At 44.1% G+C, this 26,426-nt stretch overlaps 1 protein-coding gene across 2 annotated transcripts in view; it reads left to right on the top strand.

The window, feature by feature from the left end:
- The window catches only part of TPH2 (tryptophan hydroxylase 2), a 92,247-nt gene that overhangs the window by 15,074 nt on the left and 50,747 nt on the right, over nucleotides 1-26,426 (top strand). For both annotated transcript variants that reach the window (XM_016199289.2, XM_087813874.1), the window contains exons 6-7: nucleotides 14,252-14,448; nucleotides 17,940-18,075. In XM_016199289.2, the coding sequence (XP_016054775.2) occupies nucleotides 14,252-14,448; nucleotides 17,940-18,075 (333 nt within the window). The remainder of the gene's footprint in view (nucleotides 1-14,251; nucleotides 14,449-17,939; nucleotides 18,076-26,426) is intronic.

Here is a 26,426-nt window from a genome sequence, read left to right as displayed (position 1 = left end):
GAAAGAGGCCCCGAGCTCTGACTTTAATATGCCATTCTTGTTTGCTTAAATTGATTTTGAATATTACTGTGATTGTGTTTTGTTATGAATGTACTTTCTCCTGGTTGAAATTAAGGTGTACATGAACCTCATGTTCTTCTCATGGGGCTGCTTCCTTTTTGCTTTCCTTATTTTTTTCAGTCCATGGAACCTGAAATGCAAACAAATAAAAGCAAATGTCAGTGGGTAAGGTAAACAGGGGAGTTTCAACATGTCATAATTTGCTTCAATTAAAGTTGGAAAATTCCCTAATTTGCCAAGGAAATTCATTTGATTTTAAATTATGGGATCCAAAGGGTTCCTTGACATCTCTCAGCCTAAGTTTTCTCCTCTGTAAAATAAAGATAATAGTATCTCTCTGTCTCTCCCCTGGGGGTATTTTAAGGATATAATAAAATCAATGGAGCATTGCCATACACTGCAATTTAGTATTATCTTTATCAAAGCAATAATCAATCCCTCTGGACCAAAAGCCTGGGGCTTACTCAGACCCCTGACCTGCTTATAGGGCTTCAGTTACTTTTTCCAATTTCTCTTTCAACCTGAGAGGCAGTGCGTGGAGTGGCTGAGTTGTAGAAGTTAAAACTGGACTGCCTGGGGTGAATTCCAGCTTTACCACTTACCAGCTGAGGGGCCCCTGCAAGTTATTTGTCTTCCTTGCCTCAGCTTCCTTATCTGTAAAATAGGGATAACCCTAATCTGCTTTTTAGGATTATTACAAGGATGAAATGAGCTAATGTACTAACAACACTTAGAATGCTACATAGCAAGTGCTGCTTATGTATTTGCTAATATTTTTATAACATTGGTCTTCTCACTTTAGCGGATCTCTCCTTTGTATCTACTATCATGCTCCAAATCTTTCTATTACCTTTTGGTTAATACCCTTCTCCATCCGCCTTGGCCAAGACTTTCTTTAAGCCCTGAAATCCACCTGACTTTTACACTGTATTAGTTATTTATTGCTGTGTAAAATTGAGCGGTTTAAAATAGCAAACATTTATTATCTCACAAAGTTTCTCAGGGTTGGAATTCGGGAGCAGCTTGGCTGGCTGGTTCTGGATCAGGGTTTCTCACAAGGCTGGAGTCAAACTGTTGACCAGGGAAGCAGTTGTGTGAAGGCTCAGTTGGGGCTGGGAGACATGTCACTCACAGGGCTGTTGGCAGAAGGCCACAGTTTCTTGCCACATGGACCTCTCCACTGGGCTGCCCCAGTGGCCTCAAGATATCACTTGATATCACTTGACTTCCCCAAATCAAGTGATCCAAAGAGGCCAAGGAGGAATCCATCAGACCTCAGAAGTGACATACATCACTCCTGATGAATTCTGTTGGTTTCAGAGCCCAACCCTGATACGCCGTGTGAAGGGGACTGCACCTGGGCATGAACACCGGAGGGCAGGGTTCCCTGGGGACTGTCTTGGAAACTGGCGAGCACACACATTTAACTTGTGTTCAATAGTGTTTCCTTAAGCCCCTCCCTACCTGCTCTACACAGTGAGTGCTCATGTATTATCTATAGAATTAATCTACAGAAAGAGGGGTAGCAAGGTGTGGCAGAACGTGTGGCAGATGTATAGGCGCTGCAGCTAGACAACCGGCTGTGAATTCCTGCTCCCCTTGCAAGCTCTGTGGCCGTGAGCCTTGACCTAGTCTCTGAGCCTCAGTGCTCTCATCTTAAAATGGGCACAATATCTACCTGTATCACTGGGAGGATTAGCTATGATTACAGAGCCCACGTGCTGACTGGTACAAGCCGGTGTTGAATCTATGATAATACGATTTATTATCATCCATGTGTTTAAGTTGCTAAGGGTTCCTTGATTCCATATAATCATTTGTTAAGCTTATTTAAAATGAGTAAAGGACTGTAAGGAGTGAAAGAATTAAGGAATTTCTGGCTGCATGATGGGCTGGGTTAAAGGAGCTTTAAAAAAAATGTGTGTGTGTGTACACCTTTCAGTTTCATGTAACTCATGCACACAGCTTCCTTCTTCAGCCTGAAAAAGTGACCCTCTGTAAGGCCTTCCCAGGTCAGCGAGTCTCAGCTATGGTTAGAGGGTACAAGTTCGGGCCGGGCTGTGTTGGAAGCATCCCTGAATGGCCCATGGTGGTAGAAATGTTCACCATAAGTGGACCTTTTAGCTGGCTTATTTGGATAGTTTTAGCTTCGTTAGTTCAGTTCTGGCCATGTCCTGGACACTGTGTTAAACATATTGCTTGTGTTCTCTCAGTTAACCTCACAATAAGTCTTGGAGACAAGTGGCATTTATCATACTCATTTTGAAGATGAGGAAACTGAGGTTCAGAGACATTAAAAGACTTGCTAAAGGCGACACAGCTGATTGTGTCACCTACATAAACACCAGCTGTTAATGCTTTAATTTCTCTGAAATTGAGCAGTAAATTGAACATGAACAAAAGCAAATATTTGTATTCCTAGGTTTATTTCCCAGATGACCAGAATAGTTTCTGAGTAAGGTCACTTTCAGGGGTTTCCAGTGTGCCTCTCTGATGGAATCAAATGTCTCCTTAGCTCAAGAAGCCACATCTTATATATTTTTTGGAAGTAGCTATAACACTTCTACTTGCCATACGTGTTTTCATATACAAGTTGAAAATAACAGTGAAACAACTAAGTAAGTGCTTTGGAATTTTTAAAAGTCCCCACTTTACAGAATTCTCATCATATTTGAAATGTATAGTTTTTGTATGGATTTAATACTCAAAATTTTGTGGAGCTGGGACTCAAACGAGCCGTGTCTGACTCCAAGGCCATGTGTTGTCTCTTGTAAGGGGATTGGGACACCTGCCTGGCCTGGGCCTGGCAGCGCCGCATCCTCGCCCTGTGCGGTAATTGTGCTCTCCTCTCTCAGGCCCTGTGCTCTCCTCCTGCTGGAAGCCTGACCCTCGTGGGATACATTATGGATGGAAATAAACACAGCTGGGCTGAGGCTTGAAAAACAATTGCTAGAGATTTGTCTTTCTCTGGCTTTTTCTAGTTGCTAGCCTATTTATTTCTTGATTTTTTGATTGACAAAATTGCACCCTTTGAGATTCATTTGCTCTGAGGGTAGGTACATAGCTAAACAGAGACTCTAAAACAAAACAGCCCCAAATGGAGGCTAGCATGTTTGAAAAGTGCAATCACAGGCCCAGCAGGCACATTCAATTTGGGTGAGCTTGTGAATATTCCACTCAGCTCCATTACAGAGAGAGAATTCTCTCCTTCATCAGGGAATGGTGATGAGATTCTAACCTTCCCTCCCCATCAAAGCAGAGAAGGGCATTTTTTTGCCACCCTCCTTCCCCTACCCCACAGCCCCAAATACCACATGTTGTCAAAATGAAGCCCCCTGGGACTGAGATTCAGTAATTGCCATGCATTTTAAGATGTTGGATAGACACAAATTATGGAATGGATGAGCCTTTGGAATAAACGCATTGGGCTTTTAAGCCAGCATCTCACTTCTCAGGAGGTCTTCTCAGTTTCTTTCTCAGCTTCTTCATTCCTGTCGAGATCGCTGGGCAGGAATCAGTCATAGGTTGACAGAAGAAAGGAGATGGATCATCAGAGACCAAGGGAGGCTCCCTTGAGTAGAAATGTTTGGCAGATAGTGGGGAGAGCCGTTTGCTGCTCTGTCTCTCACCTCCTGATGTCCAGTGTTAAAAAAACTTTCTCAGCTGAAAGCTTTTCTGAAAGAAAGGGTTTACTGAGCCATATGCCAGCCAGAAAAGGGCCAGGTGCTGGGGCAGGAAGGCTGAATCGCCAGCAGCTGGTCACCACGGAGCAGGCCGCGTGTCCCCTGCGCTGGCGTCCACGGGCGCTCTCGTAACATGATGTTTTGGAGAACAAATTTGCAAGTTGTTTTGAAGGAATTTACATTGGCTCCAGGTAAGGAGGGTGGGGAAAGGTGAAGCGGGGCAGCTCTAGGATAAGTGCATGGCCTGTAAAAAGGAAACATTTGCTGCTTTTGATTGGTTGTGGGCAGCAGTCCGGACCGTTTGTGCATAAGCAGGATTCACAGGTCTGGTGGTTGGTGAATAGAAACCTGGACGTTGATTCGAAACTCCCACGACCATTCAGGAATGTGAGCAGCCTTTTTTGTTAGTTGTCCCACAGCTATTAACTGGTTAGCAATTCTTGTCTCTTTCTTTCACTCTCTGGCTTGCTGTAATTTAATGTAGGACATCTCAGAATTTTTCACTTGTCAACCAGTTCTGTGCATATTGGGGCTTCCCTGCCCCCAGGTAGCTGTGACGATTTAGCTTTTGTTTGGGCTGGAGGATTACCATTCATGGCGGAGTTTTTCCTAGGAGACATTTGCAATTATTGCAACTTGCGGAAAAATAACTGGGGTGGCTCCACCTCTCCACCTTTCCAGAAATTTTCGTTGACCTTAGCATTTCTCATTTCATGCGAGAAGAGGCATGATTTATGGGTCCTGCTTGGTTTCAGAATGTAGCTTAAAGGAATACATTACTAACAGGAGTCCTAAGTGCTACATTACCTATTTTTAGATAGGCGAATCTTAATTGGAAACAAAACAAATAGAAGACAGAGGAAGAATGAAAGGGAAAAGGTATGCCTTCTTAACAGGGAAAAAAACCGTAACTGGGGGGTTTGCAAGGTTTTATCCTTAATGACATTTTCCTCATCAGTTTCATTGACAGATGGTCACCTTGATGAATTGTGGGCTGTATTGTGTTGTGGGTCCAAGGTTTAATTTTTTATCTTCTCTGTCTGTTTGAGAAGAGGCACCTTAGAAGGCAAATATGTTTTCTTCCCGACTGAGCTAATTTTATCCCATTTCATTATCCTCCATTGATTTGCTTTCCCAGATTTTGAATGAAGCTGAGATATATGTGGCTGTTTGGGTACTTTGTGACTCCTGCGTAAACACTAGTGTTGATACTTTAATTTCTTTGAAATGGAGCGGTAAATTGAAAAGTAGAACAAACCCAAATAGTTGTAGTACTGGGGTCATTTCCCAGATGACTAGAATGGTTTCTGAGGAAGGTCACATTAAGGTTTTTAAGAGTGCCTTTTGTGTAGGATCTAAATATTTCTCTGCCCAAGAGGCCACTCCCTTTCTCCCTTTAAAAAAAAAAATCTGCATAGCAACTTCCATTTGACATAGATGGAATCAATCAAGTTGAAAACAAGAGCACCAGAATTAAATGACTTGGGTTTTTAAAAAGTTATTCTGCTCTATACAGAATTCTCAGCATATATGAAATGCACATTTCTTGTAAGTATTTAAAAGACATCAGGGTTTATGGGAGAATCATTTTCATGCCAAATGTTTCTCACTACCTGAAGTTCAGCTCAATGGTGGAAAGGAAGGGAGCCTGAGAGTCACAAAGAAAAACAAAAGGGAAAATTGATTTGGAAAAGGTTTCTCCTTTTCATTTTTTGGGCTTGGTGGGTTTTTTAGATGTGCATGAATACCTCAGTAGGATGTTGTCTGATTATAGCATGACTCCCACAGCTGTGAGAAACATTAACACAGTAAGGCTGGGGATTACTGACAAGGCCAGGAGTTGCACCAAATTCTAACTTGTTTCCCAGGGAATAAGGCATGAGTATTTTTACTGTAGAATGATTTCCACAAACATGAAAGATTAAAATTACTTCTACAAGTCCTGTCCAAGAGGTGAGTGGATTTATCCGAAAGAGTGCTGCTTTTTCATCTCCAGACCCAGTCCTGGCCCTGCAGGGAAGTGATGAAATTTTATTCATTTCTCTACACCCAGAGGAAGAGAGCCAACTATGCTGAGTACCCATTAGCTCCTAGGCATTGGCCCAGGTGCCTTACAGATGCCACATCTTTTGATCGTCTCAGTGTTGTGCTGTTGTCTTATTTCCCTCAGTTTCAAGTGAGGACACAGAGGCCAAACTCAATGCAAGATACTTATTAGGCACTCAGTACCGTGTAGTGAAGTGTATTGGTTAAGAGCGGTCTAGAGCTCCCCTTCCTGAATTGGAGTCCCTGCTGTGCCTCTTACTAGCTGACTGATCTTGGGAAGATTACTGCCTGTAAGCCTCAGTTTCCTAACCATAAAATGGGGATACAAACAGTCATTTAATCACCCTAGAAGGTGAGCAGTGTATGATATAATCACTGTCATGTGCTATTATATTATTGTTATTGTTATAGCTAAATGGATGAATGAGTGGATGCTATTATTCGGCCATGAACTGCAGGGTGACTGCATTCCCACATCCACCCCTGAATGAGGTGGGGGCCCGGTAGTTACTAACATTCCGCCCCTGTTGGTCAAGAGGTAAAATGGATGGGGTTGAAAGTGAGCTCTGGAGACTCTAGCCTGGGTCTCTTCATCCCAGTGGCCTAAGATTGTTGACTGCTATTGAATTGAAACTCTTTTCTGGATTGCCTTCTTTGAGTTCCACTTCCTTGTGTATGGTGAGCTCGCACATTTCAGTGGATGTTAGACCCATTGTTGTTGCTGTTGCTGTTTAATTTCATGGTAGTTTTGGCAGGAAAAAAGCACTCTTGAATGTGAAGAGGGCTTTCTGCAAGGGGAGGAAATGGTGGGAAGTTCTATCCTGGGGCACAGGATAAATAAAAACAAATAACTTCCTGGAGTTAAATCTCCTCTCTCCCTGAGGCTCCCTGGGTGCTGTAGTTTATTTTCATTATGTCTCCTACAAAGGCGGCACCAGTATTAACAATGGGAACAAAACAGACTCACATTCTTGCTTTCTAATGTCTGAGAGTTCCTTAGGGCCCTTAGACTCATTTAGGAAAATTCATGTGTGCAAAACTCATTTGCAAAAGAAAATAAAATATGTGATCACAAATGCTCTTTACCTGACTGGCCTAGGGGACCCTTGGAAATGAATATGTGCCTTGATGGTTACTTGGGTAGCTTAGCAGAAGCAGGCCATCCAGTCTCCTCACCAAATGAACCCTTATTGAGCCACTTTGTGTCAGACAACTTGAATGATTAGAAATCTTGGTACAAGTCAGTTGCTCACTAAGTCACTGTGGTGATTTTTGAGGTTCCTTTTTGAAAAATAATATTCAGTCATCATGCCTTATGGCTTTGAAAATATCTTTGAAAGTTCACTCATTAAGATGTCTAGCTCAGGAAACATGTCTGTGTTTAGTTAGGTTTGGCTTTTACGTTCCTGTGGATTGTGTATGCTGCTTTCTTTCCTGGTAAAAATTTTGGCTGCAAGCATGATGCCTAGGAAGCCTGAGTTGAGATCATTAGAAAAAAGAAACCCTTACTTGTAAACTATGTAGTACATTAGGATAAATGAAGGTACCAGAACGCCTATTAAAATCTCAAAGTCTTTGAGCTGCTTTTTCCGTAGCAGTTAAAGTATATAAAGCAGAGATAAAGTATGATAAATTTATATTTTCCAGCCTGCCTGATACACAACTACAATTCGTCTCAACTTTTAAATCTGTGACTTGTTTTGGCCTGACTGGTTGACTTACTTATTCAACAAATACTATTTACTGAACAGCTATGTATTCCAGCCTCTGCTCTGGGTGGCAGAGATATAAAACTGAGCAAAGCAAACAAAGATCCCTGCCTTCAAGGAGCTTACATTGTAATGGGGAAATAGATTTAACAGAGTAGTATTTTTGGAAAAGTTCTTTCCTTTTTTTACTATAAATTTATTGGGTGTCCATTATGGTCTGAATTCTGAAGTGTAATTTAATCAAATGTGGGATCCTTCGAGTTTTCTTATGGACTCTTAGAAATCAGTAGGAAAAAAAAAGGCATGTGCTCTCTTAAATGTGCTTATAGTTATAACTATAATGGGATCCATCCACTCCACTTCGGATATATAAATATATATATTTTTCCTGGCTTGTGGCCACACTTTTTTCTAGTCTCAGGGACATAAGCCATCTTTCAATTGAACACTCACTGACTATTTGGCTCCACCCTGGAGATGCCCGGCCACAGGTGATACTACTTCATGCTGGTGGTACCAACCAGCAGAGCACTAGGTGACATTATGGTTCCCGCCTATAGTAAGAGTCATAAGGACTGACTGGCATTTCTGCACACTGCTGTGTCACCCCAGTTGTGAGACCTGTAACCAATAGCAAATTTTATGAATGATGATTCTTTTTATAAAATTAAGTTAGGTTACAATCAAGATTATTCTATTATTCTATAATAATGCTAGGGTAACGCCGATCTCACTCTTCTGTACTCTTATGTGCCTTCTTGGATGGGAAGGAAAGAGAATGAATTACAGGTAGCTTGGCGGGGATGGTGCAGAATTCGGGGTGTGCTCCTTGAGGAGCGCAGCACACGCGCCTCATAATTCAAGAAGGAACAACGATAGAGACTGCCGGCCTTCATTTCCCCTTATCTTTCTCCAAAGGCCCAGCCGAACCCTTGGAGGATCTGCTAATTGCTAATGAGTTACGAAGCTGATGGAATTTTACATTCACTTCTTCTCATTTCCCTGCTGCCACTCCCAGGCGGAAATGTCCATCAAGGGAGAAATGGCTAAGATGGGGAAGGAGAGGAAAGAGGAGGCAGAGATGAGAGCAATACTCTATTCCAGGCAGGTGAACGGCTCTCGAGTAAGTGAGGCGTCTCCCGCTCCTAGGAACACGAAATGAAATAAAATAGAAAATGAGTTCATCCCTAACTATTTCTATCAGCTGCACCGTCCCCTTAACCAAGTCTCTGCTTACCTTCTGCTCTGTTTAGCCCTTGCTGCTGAGGAAATCCAGCTGTTTTCAAAGAACACAATCTCCGTTGCCTTTCAGCCAGTCTTAGCATCTTGATGTAAATATTATCAATCTCAGCCTGTCACATCTCCCTCCACTGAATAAGTGAATTGCTTCCCAACACTGGAGCTTCTCTGAAGATAACACAAGCAGAGAAGCTGCATCTCACATTGAGAATTCTCGCAGCAAGGGCTCCAGGAGGCAGCCAGGATATACCACCATAATCAAATATATCTTCCAGTCCCCCCAAATTAAAAAAAATATATGCATACACAAAAGAGCTTGCTGCTGGCCCTGCTGGAGAAGAACAAACAGTAGTCCAATACAATGAAGGCATCATTGCGTATCATCTGGCTGTACAAAGAACGCCAGCATCTCAGCCTCTGCAGGGCACGTGTCCCTGGATTCCGGCGTCAGAATGGATTGACTGAACAACTTTGCTTTAATAAGCTCAGGACTTACACAGAATAACTACCTGTGCCTGCCCCCAATTAGGTTCGTCTGTGCACTTTCCACTCTCTCCTCTCTGCGGGGACAAGACAGGTTTTTTAGAACTGTCCCCCTGCCTCTAGGAAGAGTGGGATTTAACCTTCCAGGCAGAAAGATGCCTCCCCCAGCCTTCAGCATGTTCAAAGAGAGTTCTTAGTCATCTCTGAGTAATATAGTACACCAGGGAGTTTCCCCCATTGTCAAGCCTGAATCCCCATCGTGACCGTTTAGGCCCTTTTCCTAATACAGCTTCACTGAGCACTGGTTCCCTGTGGTGTTTATAGAGCCTTGGCCTTCTTTGCAAGGGGGCAGAATCTGCAGTGAATGGAATCCACGGAAAGTGACATGTTTTTCCCCAGTGAAGTAGAAATCAGTGAATAATAATTTTGGTAGTTGCTGAGAATTCCGGATCCCAACAAATTCCATTGAAATGGAGGAACTCCCTCGGGATCCAGTGATAATGTTTACATATAATTAGTTTGCTGAGGAGTCTCATCTTGTTGGGGTTTATACCTACATAAAATGGTTTTATTTTCCCTACTCACTGCGCTCAACTGTATTGTGTTGAATCTTACTTTCCTGCTGGGAAGCTAGTTTCTTAGCAACGACTAATTTCCTGTCATTTTCAATTATTAGTACAGTCTCATTTGGGTATTTAAGATCTAGTCCCGTTCACTTAAAAAAAGATTAATATCAAACTTGATTCAATGTGTACCCTCTCCCCCCTGTTATTTGTAGTGTGTGCATGTGCGCTCTCTGCTTCTGAGGCGCTGTATTTTTTTCCTCCAAGACCTAGTTCCTCTGGAGTTGGGGCTAAGAGGAGGGAGCAGGGAAGTTGAGGGCTTTTTACAGGATTGTTAGATTGTCATAGGTGGGCAGGCCTCAGGCCACTTACCTGGTTCAGACAGATTCTATCTGATGGGGTGCTCTCTGTTGAAATGGTCTCTGCACAGTGTTGTGTGTAGTTTTCTTGAGGCAAGACCATTCTCTGCACCCCACCCCTGCAGATATGCGCCCCGCCTCCCCTTGACCATGTCAGTGGTCACACCACCAGCCTCTTCTCCAGGGTGGGCACCCCACAGCAGGGCGCTCCTCACACACCTGCCTTTCAGTGCTTCACCACCAGGGGTGATGGGAACCTCTGGCCATTCGTCTGCTGCCTGAGCACTGAGCAGGCTGGAGGGGACACCACGTTGGATCCATGGAAATCTCTAGATTTCGGTGGGCATTGGGCTCCACAACTACATGAACCTCAAAGTTGAGATGACACATGGCAAGGATCCCTCCTCCTCCTGGCAGCATGTCATACTCCTAGGCTCCCAGACACCCTCCCAGGCCTGTCTCTCTACTATTTTTCTCTGCTGGCAGCACCAGGGACCACCTGTGCTCCTGCTGCTCAGCGGAGGTCCAGTTGGGAAATGTGATGCCAGACGCCACTTCTCCGGGGCATCCACAGTCCTTGTAAATGATTCTCGTGGTGAAGCCTGCCTGCCTCACTCAGGGAGGGGGAAAGAATTTGCCCTTTCCCTCAGCCCCTGGCCTCCCCACAATCCTACGCATCCCTTGTTCCCTGTTAGACTGGTGGTGGGGGGTGTCTGGGGTGAGCAGGGTAGTCCGAATGTACTTGGTTGGTGGTAGGGACATTTCTGCTGCTGCTTAACAAGCCCTGCAGGGAGATGGTTGGCTCCAGCTGCTGGGAGCTTTCTCTAGAATGTGGAAATGTGCTGAAATATATGCATTATAATGTTTATCCACAAATAGATCATAATGATACGTGAGTATATATCCTAGACCCTAAAAAGACCAGGACACCGCTCTGTCATCTTTTTCACATGCAATTCACAAGACCCCATGAATCCAAAGTACAAAGAAGTGCAATATATTTTGATTTTCCCCAAGACTACAATTTTTATGTTTCTAAATGTCAAATTTCAAAGTTTAGAAAAAAATACATGGGTGACTCCTGCATTGCTTGTTCCCTAAGCACAAGTTTATTCTGTTAGGGAACCCAGAACTACATCCCGGTCTTACTAAGAAGATTCAGTGAGTGAACAAATATGAAAGTATCTACAAAATTATGCCATCTACAAATATATGCCAGCATCATGATTACATATAATTATATATGAGATTTTTATATACGAACACATATACCCATAAACCTTGTTTTAATTTGGTATGTGAAAATAAGTTGGTGTCTGGAATACATTTAAAAAAATTTCACTGGTATGTAGTCTTAATTGATATCAATTAAGATTATAGCCGGCCTTGAGCCAGACTGACTGGATATTCAATCTGGCACTATGATTATAAGCAAATAGCGTGATCTCCCTGAGTCTCAATTTCCTCATCTGTAAATAAAGATAATAATGTGTCTGCCTCATGGAGTTGTTGTGAAAATCAAGTGGGTTAATTCATATAAAAACACTTAACCTTAAAAAAGTGTTTGGCACCATATCAGCTCTCAAAGATGAGTTATGATTATATACCTGCATTAACTACAAACAAAAATGGGAAATTTCTTTTTTTCCCCTCTGTATTTTGGATGTTTTAAATAGACATTAAAGGGATAAAACGAGCATTTATTTTGTGCTGAAGCTGATTTTTAAACATTTCTCTTAAAGATGACCTGGGTGTGGGGGTTAGAGCAGTGTGAGAAATCTCTTGATATGATCGTAGCCAGATTTACCTGCGATTGATCAGGGCAGCAGTGCTTTTCTGCATCAGCCATTCACTCAAAAGAGCAGGCTAGTTAGTTACTCAGGCGGCACGAGCAAGAGGAAACAAATGAGAATATACATGACCATCTGTATTACCAAGACTGCGACACGAGACATTCATTACTGAGTAACAGATCTGTGCGTCTGGTTCTTTCTTTCTACCCAGACTCACACTTGTTTCCCTGCTGCTCCCTGTTGGCTCTGTCCAGCTCCCCTTTGCAAGGCTGCACGTTTGCAGACGGGCATCAAAGGGAAAAGTCTGACCTAACGATTCTTTTCAAATGGCTTCTCAATATTTCATTTATCGTTTCAGGCTCATCGCTTTCCTACCTTCCGACTGTGCACGACCCTTATTAGCTGTATTGGCTTACCCGACAAATTGATTTTGTTGAATTTTCTGGACCGTTTATGTATTTATCTCCTACGTCCTTTCTGTTTTTATCTGTGCATTTCAAGCTTTCATTCTAAATCCGTCACAGACGCTAAGTCTCAGCAGTCTTGATCTTCTCAGCAAATATTCATCAGGTTGTAATTTTTTTATTTGTTACCAACAGCCGAATTCAGACAATGCCGATCTTGTTCTAATTTGGTTTGTATCAGCCCTACTCTTGGTACTTAGAAAAAGCAAATGTTAATTTCTGGGCCTCTCTTGCGTATGTATTATTTCCTCATATTTCCTGTACTGCAGTTAATTAAAAAAAAAGGAGCGGTGGGAACCACATTTGGACCTGAGCTTTAATCAGAAAACATTTCGGCAGGAACACTGGAGTGTGTAGAGGGCTGGGGCAGGGGCAGCCTGCGAGCCCGGCCTGGCTGCTGTCCTCCCCATTTTACCACGGGGCCCGGGGGGGGCGGGGGTGGTCCCCGCTGGTGGAAGGCGCGCAGCATCCCCGAGTGGCAGCGGCTGTGGATTACGTAGACCGCTGGGGTAGATTCCTAGTTTTCTGTGTATATATTTGCACCTCTATAGGTTGTGTGTGTATATTTGCTTGACTGCAGACACAGGGTTTCTGATGAGTGGCCAAGGTAGGCAGATGGGAGTGCTGCAGGTGGCTGTTGAGCATGTCATGAGAGGTTTCCTCAAGCCCTACTTTCCTTCCAAATAGGTATGTTAATCAGAGGCTAAATTCAGATTCTTGCCCCTCAAGCATTAGTTTGCAAAAGCTCGTGTTCGTGTTCCCCTCCACCACCCGGTCCCAGGTTGCATTAGGAGCTGTGCTCCCTGCTCATGGCTGCTGGCTGCTGTTAGAAGAGCATTTCTTTCTCTTCTTTCTCTCTGGGAACTTGCAGATCATAACTGGCAACAAGGCTCAGCTTAAGTTGTGCCTCCTCTAGGAAGCTCTCCCTGACCACTCGAGTCCAGGGCCATCTCTCAGTGGTCTGACCCAGGCATCAGCACATACTGCTTATGGGCCATATTTAGCCCACTGCCTGTTTCTGTAAAGAAAGTTTTGTTAGAACATATAGCCATGTTCCTGAAACTAATATAAAATAATATTGAATGTAAACTGTAATTAAAAAATAAAATTAAAAAAATACGGAGAAGAAAACATATAACTGCATTCATTTGTTTATGTACTGTCTATGGCTGCCCTCAAGACCCAATGGTTGACCTGAACAATTGTGACAGAGACTATATGGCTCACGAGCCTAAAATACTTACTTTCTGGTCCTTTACAGGAAAAGTTTCCTGACCCCTCTCCTCAACTGAGGGGCTTAATGTGCACACCTCTCAGCATCATGTGTTATAAATGCTCCTGTTTTGTGTTTTGCAAGAACTCTCAGTTTTAAATTTAGCATAATCTTTTAGTATTTCCCAGATATTTTGCTTACCGAGCAAATAATCTTAAAATTACACTTGGAGATTGGGGTGAGTTCCCTACAAGGGACAAAGAGAACCCACAGGCAATTTTATTTTCAAGAGACAACATTCATTTGTTATTGTTGTCAGGTGGTTGCCGATAAGGCTCTCAGAGCACAGCTTTGTACTGAAACCATTCCTTCCAACGCAGAACTCTTACTCGTTACTGATCTCAGTGTAAGAACATAAATCTTCTCAAATTTCCATAAGGATGTGTGAAGATGTAACTTAATCAAATCACAATTTTAGAAGGTTAGCACTTACTTTAAAAAATAATGCTAATGGGATCCTCTTAGCCACTCAGGCGTCCCACTTGGTAAGAATCTGACTTGAAATAGGTGTGAAGGTGAGCATACGCTTAACTCAGTGACCCGCAGCTGTATTCATTCATTCGCCTTCTCTCCTCCTAGCGGCCAGCCCATCCCCAGGGTGGAGTACACGGAGGAAGAAACTAAAACTTGGGGTGTTGTATTCCGGGAGCTCTCCAAACTCTATCCCACTCACGCTTGCCGGGAGTATTTGAAAAACTTCCCTCTGCTGACTAAATACTGCGGCTACAGGGAGGACAATGTGCCTCAACTGGAAGATGTCTCCGTGTTTCTGAAAGGTAAGGCTTCACACAGGCTTACCCCTGGCCAGCATCCTTGTTTGCCTTCCAAGGACACACATGTCCTCTCTGACTCTGAACCTCCTGCCTCCCTCTTATAAGGACCCTTGTGACTATATCAGCCTGACCTGGATAATCCAGGATCGTGTCTCCATCTCAGGATCCTTAACTTATCATATCTGCAAAGTCCATTTTTGCCACATAAGGAAACATATTCACAGGCTCAGGGGATTAGGACATGGACATCTTTTGAAGGCCATTAATCAGCTTTCCCTGCTCTCCAAGTATTGCCACCTCTAGCCTTGTGACTCATTGTGAACCTGTTCTTTTCTTCTCATTTCAATGCCACCACCCAAGTTGAGGTCCCCATCATTTATAACCTTGACGCCTGTGTCTTCTCCCCTCTACTCTCCTGCCCACTGCTCCCTATAGCATTACTTTCTTCTTGGCATCTGTGCTCAGAAGGTTATCAGTGCCTCTGCTTTGTTTTTTATTAGGGTTGACAAACTTTTTTTTCTGTAAAAGGCCAGATAGTAAATATTTTAAGCTTTGTGGGCCCAGAGGCAGAATTGAAGCTATTGTATAACGATTTAAATGTGACTATTAAAGAATGTAAAAGCTATTCCTAGCTTATGGAGTGTAAAAACAAGCCACAGCTGGATTTGGACTATGTATGGGTCATAGTTTGCTGATCAAGTTCTGAACTGCTCAGCTTCAGTTCAAGGCCCTGACCCAGCTTTCCAAGTTTGTCTCCTGCTCTGACTTTGCTGCCCACAGTCCTCTGTTCCAGCTGTGGGCTCTCCACACCTTTGCTTAGGCTCTGCCCTTTGCTAGAAAAGTCAACTCGTTTTCACCTACTCAAATTCTACCTACTCTTTGAGACTCAGAGCAAATCCTGCCTCTCCTGTGAATCCTGATTATAACAGCCATCGTGAGCTCTGCCACTCTGATTTCATTCCAGATCGTGTGTGTATCAGGAGAGAGATGGGTGTGGCCTACAGCTGGTATGCTGAGCTCCACGCCCAGCACGACCGGACGGTGAACATCACCCACGATGCTTGTTACTGAGGGACAGAGATCGAGACTCAGCACCTATTTACACAATGCCTTTGTTATTGTTTAACTAGATTATATTTTCCCTAATAGCCCTGCCTCTGACATGTCCCTCTTTGTTTCCCACAGAGTTATGTGCATATTATATATTTACATGGGCTTGCTTGCTCATATATGAGGATTTACTGCGGTGTTTCTCAAACCCCGGTCGTTAGAAGACCATCTCCTGAGTTTTGCCATGCCTGTCTCCCAACTTAACGTTTTTATTATGAGGGGTGGTACAGTATAGCACGGATTCTGGAGGAGTCTGCATTCTGCCAGCTTCTGGCTCTCTGACCTTAGATGAGTTACCTTAACATCTCTGTGCCTCTGTGTTTTTTCTCTGCAAATGAGGATAATACTTTTATCTAGCTCACAAGGGTTGGGAGGGGAAAGTAATTGATATAACTTAAAGCCCTAACATTATTGCTTGACACACATTAAGCGTAGCAGAGTCTTAGTTATTATTACTATTATTGTTGTTATTGTTTTTGTTGTTGTTGCTGTTAGTACTAGGATATTTTTTCCATTGATTTGTAGAGAGTGAAAGGGGCAGGAGAGAGAGAGAAACATCGATGTGAGAGAAACACATAGATTGGTTGCCTCCTGCATGCACCCCAACCAGGCTGGGGATTAGACCAACAACCCAGATATGTGCCCTTGATAGGGAATCCCATGACCCTTTGGTGTGTGGCTGACCTTCTAACCACTGAGCAACACTGGCCAGGGCTGTTGTTATTATTTTTATTGCTGTTTTTCACAACCCTTGGTGAACTGGATACTGGGAGTGCAGTTTGCCTCAGTCATTGGCACATAGCAAGCACCATGTCAGTGTACATGTTTTTATTTCTTTTAATTGATTGACTTTTAAAGTACCTAATTTACTTTAAAAGAAAACTTTTTAAGCAATGGAATCCACAAATTCAAAGTTCTAGACGTGATAGATACATATTTTTTAAAATTTATATGGAAATGAAGTACATACTATTAAAATAGAGTCTGTTCCTCCGTGTACCACCACTCATGTCCCACGTGTGGGATACACTGGCTTAATTGACATAAAAGAGGACACGGAGAATATACACATCTTTTTGATATTCCATGGAGAACAATCAAAAAGGGAAACTTTGGAATGAGCATAACACTGTTTGTTAGAATGATGGGTCTGAGGAGGCCTGAGGACAGGGTTAGTTCCATGTAGACACCAGAAGCTCCAGGGGGACTTATTTTATGAGCTTAATTGGTTTTTGCCTTTATAAACCATTTCTGGCCATTCTAAGGTGCTCTCCTAATGAGGGGGAGGTTTCAGAATGGGAGCCTTTTCTATGTTGGTGTCCGAGGTAAGCGCAGTCGTCACGTTGTAAATTTTAGGGGCCTTCATGAGAAGGAAGCAGTAGGTAACCCTTACACTGAGAATGCTGATGATCCATCCACAGCCTAATTGGGTTAGCAGTATAGAGCAGTTTCACAGATTTTATTATATTCTGCTTATTTGATTCTCTCTCACTATAAACCAATAAAGCATGTAGAGCTTTCATGTCCCTCTTCAAGTTGCAGTAATTGATGTGACTGTTTTCATAATACCACATAAAACAACAATACAGAATGAAGGAGTTAGGTGGCGTTGACAATAGGAAGCTGGACTGTGAACTGATTCCGAGATGCTAGTGAAGGGAGCGAATTAGCTGTTAACCGACCACGTACCTGAAGAATGGATTCCTATGGGGGTGGGGAGGGTTAGAAAGATACCAGGTAATATGTGGGAAGCATCACTTTAGATTTTAATCTTCTCCTGTGTATTTGAGCTCTCTTGTCCTAATTTGGCTTTTGTATTTAAATCTTTAAATATTTTTTCACCTTTCCTTCTATTTCCATAGATGTCTTGTTCCCCTGGAAACCATCATTCGGCTGTAGTTTAGTAATCAGAAGCCACAAACGTGATCACTGTTAGCAGTTCAGTTGATCCTTGAACAATGCAGGGACCCTCTGCACAGCTGAAAATCGCATATAACTTTACTCTACAGTTGGCCCTTCCCCTCCCAGATTCAACCAGCCACATATAAAAAAACAGAATTTTTGATCTTTGTTTGGGAAAATGCTGCTGGGAATGTGAAAATAGTTTTTCTGATGTGCGGTTAGTTGAATCTATGAGTGTGAAACCTGTGGATACGAAGGGCCCACGGTATCTATTGAAAAAAACACCCCATGTGTAAATGAACCCGGGCACTTCAAACTCGTGTTGTTCAAGGGTCAATTGTATATATCATTCAATTGTCAAGAGTTTTAGGACCTTGATTACTTTGTTTCTAGCACATCCTTATAAATAATAGGAAGCCCTGCTTGGGCCCGCAAGTCCTGTTGGCTTGTCATTTAGTCGGCTCTTTCTGTTGCTTCTTTAGAAAGGTCTGGCTTCACGGTGAGGCCGGTGGCTGGCTACCTGAGTCCGAGAGACTTCCTGGCGGGACTGGCCTACAGGGTGTTCCACTGCACCCAGTACATCCGGCACGGCTCGGACCCCCTCTACACCCCGGAACCGTGAGTACCCACGCCGGCAGCCTGGGCTGGGTGGAGACCACCACGCTGTGAGTGGTTAATGCGCACTTGTAGGCCTCTTTTCCTCCTAATTTCACCCTCTGCCCGGTGAGGGGCACAGCACTCACCCAGAAAGGAAGGGTTCACTGGAAGATCAGACGTCTCAGCTGGGCACATGGGCCTCTGATAGCCTTTCTCCAGCTTGTCTCTCTGACTTCTCTGACTTCATGCCAATGCTGAACCTTCTGCAGTGGCCATGCTGTTGATGACATTGCTCCTTAAGCCATATGTAGTTTTTATAAAGCCATGGTCAACAAACAAACAAACAAACAAACAAACAAACAAACCCACCATGGTCCATATAGACTAAGGACAATGTTGTATTGACAGAAGCAGGGCTGCCCAGCTGGGCGTGGCTCAGCGGTTGTGCATTGACTTAGGATCTAGGAGGTCGCAGTTTGATTCCCGATCAGGGCACATGTCTGGGTTGTGGGCTTGATCCCGATCAATGATGACTCTCTCATCGTTGATGTTTCTCTCTCTCTCTCTCCCTTCCTCTCTCTGAAATCAATAAAGATATATTTTTAAAAAAGAAAGAAAGAAGCAGGGCTCACACTGAAATTCCAATATTAAGGTTAATTCCTATATTGCAGGCTCAGCTCTCATCAACTCATTTAATCCACATGGCACCCCGATAGCGTAGGTGCTGTGATTATTTCCATTTTTACTGATGAGGGAATGTAGGCACGAGGGGCAAAGTAAATGTTGACATGCGTGCCCCTCGCATGAGGAGGCTCCTCACCAAAGAGGTTACACAGGCCATGGCAACACTTACTGCTAATCCCCTCCCCTTTCGTCCTCACATCACCTTCAGACTCAGGACTCTGCTGTGCTCTCCCGGCCGTCCTAGTTTTTTGGATGGTCCTCCAGCCCTACCCAACACCTCTAGAGTCCTATGAGGTTTGTGATTCTTCTTTGGCTCTGTCAGCTTTCCTCAAGGGAATTCGTCTTTGGGACTTTTATCCTGTTTCTCCTGGACAAAGGGTAGAGAGAAGCAAGTGATGATGCTGTGCTGCTGTTATGGGTGGGGGCCAGAGGGTAAGCTGTGAACCCCTTCTTCTTAATGATTTGTCCTCATGACACATGACATTGCACAGTCTTGCAATGTGAACCACCCTGGGCCCTTTTCCTGAACTTTCTGAATTTTCCACTGCCTTCAAGGTGGACACAAGGTTCATCTTCTCTGGCAAACACGCTGTTGCCATCCTGTGTGCAATCATTCCTTCCTCAGGAAATCTGTCGTTTGCTTTCCTTATTACCCATCTGTTACATGTATTTAACCATGCTAGCTTTTAATACGTTAAACTACTTGAGTACTCTGAGTTATATTTCTTTTTGTGCTTAAAAAAAAGATGAACATTTATTGGAAGGCTACTATGTGTTTGGATTGTCTGGGAAAAAGACAAGGTCCCTGCCCTCCTAAAAGAACGGGTGTGACAAGGGTCAGCATATAAACAGATAGACCAGTGATTTTCAACCTTTTCCATCTCGTGGCACACACAAACTAATTACTAAAATTCTGTGGCACACCAAAAAAATATAGTTTTGCCAATCTGACAAAAAAAATAGGTGCAATTTTGATTTGTTCCCATGGGGCAGCTATTGTTGGGTTGGCTGTTGTCAGTTTTTTATTTGACAATCTAAGGGAAAAGAGGTCAGTGCCCCTGACTAAATAGCCAGGTTTTGCATATTTTAAAAATTCTTGTGGCGCCCAGCTGGGCGTGGCTCAGTAGTTGAGCATCGACCTAGGATCCAGGCGATCAGGGTTCGATTCCCGGTCAGGGCACATGCCCGGGTTGCAGGCTCAGTCCCCAGTGTGGGGCTTGCAGGAGGCAGCTGATCAATGACTCTCTCATCATTGATATTTCTCTCTCTCTCTCCCTTTCCTTTCCTCTCTCTGAAACCAATAAAGATATATTTAAAAAAAAAATTTTTTTAAATTCTTGTGGCGCAACAGTGTGCTGCAGCACACCTGTTAAAAATCACTGAGATAGATAATATGGTATCATGTGCTAAAAATGCTGTGAAGACAAATCAAGCAGGTGCTGCGAAATGCTTTTTTTGGATTGAGTCATTAGGGTAGCCTCTTGGGAGGTGACATTTGAGTAGAGACCAGACTATATCAGGGGCAACATTCCAGGTGGAGAGAGAAGAGCAAAAGCAAAGACCCCGAGGCTGGGAGCTGTCACTGGGTCTCTGCCTCCTTGGGCTCCATTCAAATGAGTACATAACCCTAATCTTACTCCAATTTGTTACCCACTTGTAATAATGTGATTTATAATAAGAAATTCGCATTTGGTCTTTGTCCCCATTTCTAGTACAGAGCTTCTAAAACCTTTGAAAATTTCCTTGGTGAGAGAGAGAATGTTGTCTCTTATTTTATTAATGAGGCGCCTTTTGGAAAGCCCTGAGGTCATCAAACAAAGTGAGCTGGTTGTCAGGGGAACCAACCCTGTGATTGGAGTGTTGGAACTTTTAGTCCCACCCGCCTGGCCTCTGAGGAGTGAAGAGGGGTTGGAGTTGACTCTGTTGCCAATGGCCAATGATTTAATCAATCATGCCTGTGTAATGAAGCCTCCATAAAAACCCCACAAGATGGTGTTCAGAGAGCTTCTGGGAAGCTCCTCACCCCGCCCACATACATTGCCCCTCATGTCTCTTCAACTGGATGTTCATCTGTATCATTTATCATATTTTAAAATAATAAACCTGTGACCTAGTAAGTAAATGTTTCTCTGAGTTCTGTGAGCTGCTTTAGCAAATTAATTGAACTGAGGACGGTGTCATGGAAACTTCTGGTTTATAGCCAGTCAGTCAGAAGCACAGGTAACAATCTGGACTTACAACTTGTGTCTGAGACCCAAGGCAGTGGTTGTTGGAACCACCGATCTAAAGCCTGTTGGTCTGAAGCACAGGTGATAACCTGGACTTGGGACTGGGATCTGAAGTGGGTGGGGGAGGGCAGTTTGTAAGACTGAGCCCTTAACCTGTGGAATCTGACACCATCTCTGGGTAGATAGTGTCAGAATTGAATTAAATCGTAGGACACCCAGCTGGTGCCTGAGAATTGCTCCTTGTTTGTGGGGGTGCCCCCCAATGTTGGAATTGGGTCCAGGAACCCAAAAGATCTCTGTTCTTAAGGCCACTGGGGTTATCGCTTTGCTTATGATGCTGTTTTACTTCAATAATCTTGTGATTAATGGGCTGCCATGGTCTTCACTGGGAACAGAGAGCCTTTGGAGGGTTAAGCAGTTAAGTAGCGATGATGGAGCAAGTGGGCAGAGATTGGAGCTGAGCCCAGGAAGTCCCCCTCCTCCTCTCAGGTGGGCATGAAGCTCACTGACCAGGTGGTCCCTGCAGAGTCCCTACATTGTTTTTTTAAAGCTCCTTTAAGCTTCCCTGAAAGTGTTTTTAGGGTAAACAAAGGTTACTTATAGGACTCCAGACATTTGGAAAAGAAATGCTTCTTAGAGTGGAGTGAGGGCTCTAAGGATTGTTGTCAGAGTTGGAGAGGCAATCTCTAAATCTAACCCAGAGGGTTTACAAACGGCCCTGTTTACAAATAGTAGGCACTTTGTTAGTTCCCTTTGAATACCTGGCCCCCCTGAGACCCAGGATAGCGCGCCAATGGGTCTGTGTGCAGAGTGAGAGGGCAAAGAAATGAGATTTTAGCCACAGAGGTCTATAAAATTTTGGGATAATGTGTTACGTTTTATCAAAGCACTTTTAGCCAATTCATTCAGCAAACATTTATGTGCAATAGCAGGGAGGTGCAGTGGGTTCAGAGATGAATAAAATATAGCAGGTGTTTTTCTAAAGCAGCTCACATTCTGGCAGGGGAGATAGAAACATAAATAATTGTAAGAGAGTGTGGTTAGGGCTATAATGGGACTGTGTACAAAGTCTTGGAGGAGCAGAGAGGAGAGAGCAGTCTTAAAGGCTTTTCACCGAAGGTATAAACTGAGTGGCGGTCTGGAAAAGGGGATAGGAAATTCTTTTTTGGACAAGACAGGGTGTGGAGGGAAGGGAAAACTTTCAAGTCAAGGAAAGAGTAAACGCAAAGTTGTAAAGGCACACAGGAGGCGTAAAGGATTGAGGCTCGTTACACCGGAGTGGCCAGAGCACAGGTTATAGATTAGGGATGAGATGTTTCTTCGGTCCTCTGTAAATGGTCATTTGTCAAACTAGGACCTTTGAGATTAATTATAAAGGCATAGGGGGCTATCCAAGGCTCTTAGGCATGACCAGATAATCTTGTTTGAGAAAAATGATAGGGGTGGGGGCTAGGGAAATGTGGAGAATGAACTGGATGGAAAAGCAGACAGGAAACTCACGTTCCATTGAAAGAATGTAGTTGATAAGGTGTTACCTGGAGAAGGTCAGTGGGGTAGGACGAGAGGGCACCTGTGTGAGAAACATCACTGAGATGGAATTAACAATATTTGATGACTATTATGGGGGTGAGGAGAGGGGAGGCTCAGGGTTTTTAGACTGGGAAACCGAGTGGGTAGTTATTTCTAGTTGTGATGGAAAATATTGGAAGAGGGATCCTTCTTGGAGGGAAGAGGGAGAGGAGGACCTGGGATTGGGGCATGTTGTTTTTGAGGTGCCCATGGGTGTGACCTCCAGATGGAGAAGCCTCCAGTATCTGGAAGTAAATGTAGAGCTCTCACTATAGATTTGAGCATTTCCCTCTTCCTTGACTGCTCCTGCGACAGACGAGAGGAGACGAAGCCAGAGGATGGACATTTGGGATTCGCTAACTTAGGGCTGTTTTTACAGGCTCTTTAAAAAAAAATTTTTTTTATTGGTGGGTTTGATACCATTCTTTAAAAAAATTATTTTATGAATAGGTAACCCACGTAAATGATTTCAGAATTCAAAGCTACAAAAGGGTATACACTGTGAACACTGAGTCCCTTTCTCTCCTCTGCTCCCTCAACGCCCACTTCCTCCTCCCGAGAGGCAGCTGCTGCTCCCAGTGGCCAGGGCATCCTTCCAGAAACGCGTATGCAGACAAACCTCTCAGTAAAGATCCTTTTAAACCTTACGTGCTGCAAAGCCCTGAGTTCCTCGCCAGCCACATAGTTTGCATCTGTGAGACACTGTGCTGGAAGGGCCGTTTCCTGCCCAAGCACCTCCACAGGCATTGCTTTGCAATGAAATTCCATTTCCTCCACTGAAAACCAACAAGAGGGCAGATTCTCCAATTTGTGAAGTTCAGCTTGGCTAATGTGCTCGGTGCTTGTCCTCTGCTTCCAAATAACTGCCTTCAGTTGCTGAACTGTTGCAGCAGAAGCAGCACTAACGACACAGAGTTGACCCCTGAAGATGCAGGTAGAAGCGAGAGTGGAAGCAACAAAAGACATTATCTGAAAAAAGGATTTTATTTTCCCTTTCAGCCTGCGTAGAATGTATTTTGATGACACAGCTTTCAACACGCTTTGGGTTTTAAACATGTCTCCGGCTTGCTTTTGCATTTTACACTTTAGACTCAGGATTCTCTCAATCTGGCCAGGGAACGGGACTTGAATTTTAACAACGATGGCAGATTGGATTGCTTTCCTGGGGAAAGTTTTCTGGCCTGTAGGACATTAGAGAAAGTCCTGGAGAATCAGTGACTGCTAGTTTTCTTGGTGGGAGGAGGTGCTTTTCTGTGTGCTTCTACCGGGATGGGAAGGTGCTGCTGCTGCTGGAAGTGGGGAGGTCCTCTTGCTCTTTCCCCCTTTGAGCAGCGCCCGAGGCAGTGAGTCCGCACTGGGTGGGTGCAGAGCTGCATGCTCTGATCAGCTGTGATCGCAAGCAACTTTGTCACTAATTGAGTATTGAAATTTGCAAGTGATTTCCTTTAAAAAAATCAATTGGTTCAAATTCAAGGGTATTCCAATAGTAGCATTCCTCTCGCTTGGTAGAATGAGAGGGAACGATGCAGAGTTCCCGGTGGCATGGGTGTGTGAGCATCACCCAGCATGAAGGTAGTGGCTGAGCAAAAGTTTGAGAAGCCCCGAAATCTCCTGGCTTCCTCTCCGCCTCCCTGGGCAGTCCACTGTGTGATGTGTCACGTTGCATCCTCTGGCCACCCCATCCTCCGTCAGGACAGGGTTTCTCACCTCAGTGCTACTGATATTTTGGGCCAGACAGTTCTTTGTTGTGGGCAGCTGTCCTATTGGATGTTTGGCAGCATCCCTGGCCTCTACCCACTAGGTGTCAAGAGCACCCTTCCACTCCTGCCAGATACGACAACCAAAAATGTCTCCGGATATTGCCAAATGTCCCCTGGGGAGCATCATTGCCCTCGGTGAGGACCACTGTTCTAGAAGAAGAAATTTGACAGGTCACATTAACACTGCTGCTCTGTCTGCTAATTATTAGCACCCTCCTCTTAGAAGCAGTCTGTGGACGTTTCCTTTCTAAAACACAAATCTGAGTGTAGCATTCCCTTGTTTAACTCCCGTTGGCTCCCTGTTAATACAGGGGGAAAATCTGATCTCATCAAGCCATGCCTTCTGCTTCTCTTTCTCCCCCTTTCCCAACCTTACGCTCCAGCCACACTGGACTTCTCAGCGTCCCCGTGAGCCCGATCCTGCCTCCATCCCTCCACAGGTGGTTCGTTCTGCCTGGAACGGCTCTGGTAAAATCCTTTCATTCTCCAGGATTAAAGCGCAGCCTCGACCTCTGTGAAAACGTTTCTAGGCAGCGTCAGATGTTCCCGTAGCGCTTTGCCTCACTTCTATTTTAGCACTTACAACACTGCTTGGTAATTGTTCATGTGTCAGTCTCCTTCCCAAGACTGTAATTAACTCAAGGCCAGCTGGCAAAGGCAATAGGGAACTAGTGAAAACCAGGTCCAGACAGAGTGGGCTGGAGCTGTGAACAGCACCATCACCAGGAGGCGCCAGGTTCTAGATGTACTCAAATCCCAGGCCCAGCCTGAGGTCTGTGGAGTGAGGGAGCCGAGGAGTCCTGGGCACGCAGTGTGAGGCTAGGGCCTCTTTCTGAAGGGCTATAGCCCTATACTTCTGAGTGTCCTCCACTCACCTTAACAGCTTTACCCTAATTTTAGGGACCGATGCTGGGCATCCCTCTATGAATAAGGCATTTTTGCACTTCACTGTCTTCAGGAAAAATCATGAACTTTTAATAGTGGAAATTTAAAGACCAGTTGAAGCTATGAGGATAGGTCACCTTGGCTACTACTTGAAGAATGGCCTTCTCTTCAAATCACACCCAGCAAGGGGTGACCTGTTTTCTTGCCTATTTTGTTTTTGGGATAAAGGTGGTTTCAGAATAAAAAAGTGGTTATTCATTGTGAAGCTGCAGAAGAGTCCGGAAAGGCGATGTGGAGGTTGTTTCCACCTCTTCTTATTAAAATGAGAGAAAGAGAAGAGGGGGAGGGAGGGAAGGAAAAAAAAGAGAGACTCAACTGTACCTCATATGGTGCTAAAAAAATGTACATTTGCCCAGCCGGGCATGGCTCAGGGGTTGAGCTTCAACCTAGGATCCTAGGAGATCACGGATCAATTCCCGGTCAGGGCACATGCCCAGGTTGCCAGCTCGATCCCCGGTGGGGGGCGTGCAGGAGGCAGCTAATCAATGACTTTCTCATCATTGATGTTTCTCTCTCTCTCTCTCTCTCTCCCTCCCTCCCTCTCCCTTCCTCTCTGTGAAATCAATAAAGATATATTAAAAAAAAAACTACATTTTTTTCCCTTTTGGGTAACTAACCCTGAATATTATCCCACCTAAAAGGCAGGAAAGCTCATTGCCTTACCTTTAAAACGAATGCCACTCTGTGACATGTCCTAAATTATATTTGAACTATTTGAAATATTACATCAAGAAGTAACTCTATAAGATTGGCAACTTCTGCCATGCATTAGTGCAGGTCCCTGCAGGACTGTCATGTGGATGGATGTGTTGTCCATGTCTGAAGTGGGTGGGTGCTCCTTCCCCAGGGAGGAGAGTGGATCAGAGAAGTAGAGCATGTCTGCATTTGTCTGTAGAAGCTTCTTGCTGGCGGGTGGTAATGATGCAGTTTAGCAAAGTCTTGGGCACACCGGAAAGAGAAGCAAGTTGGAGGCAGGGCTCTTTCCCTCACTCCCCGCTCTGTTTTGGCCTGGTCTGGTCTCTGACATTAACCTTCTGGTTTTCAGAGCATGTTTTGAATCTCAGATATTCTATTTATCTTACTCTTCCTGGCTCTGCTTTAGTTCATTTGGCTTTTCTTCCCTGGACACTTCCTCCTAGGGGATCTGTGGTCTCTAGTCTTTGTGGTTCCCACAGACTTGTGTTTT

This window comes from Miniopterus natalensis, chromosome 2 (assembly GCF_054644295.1).
Source record: "Miniopterus natalensis isolate mMinNat1 chromosome 2, mMinNat1.hap1, whole genome shotgun sequence".
NCBI lineage: Eukaryota > Metazoa > Chordata > Mammalia > Chiroptera > Miniopteridae > Miniopterus > Miniopterus natalensis.
Note: the sequence above shows the minus strand (reverse complement) of the source record. Positions and strands in the feature narration are given on the sequence as shown.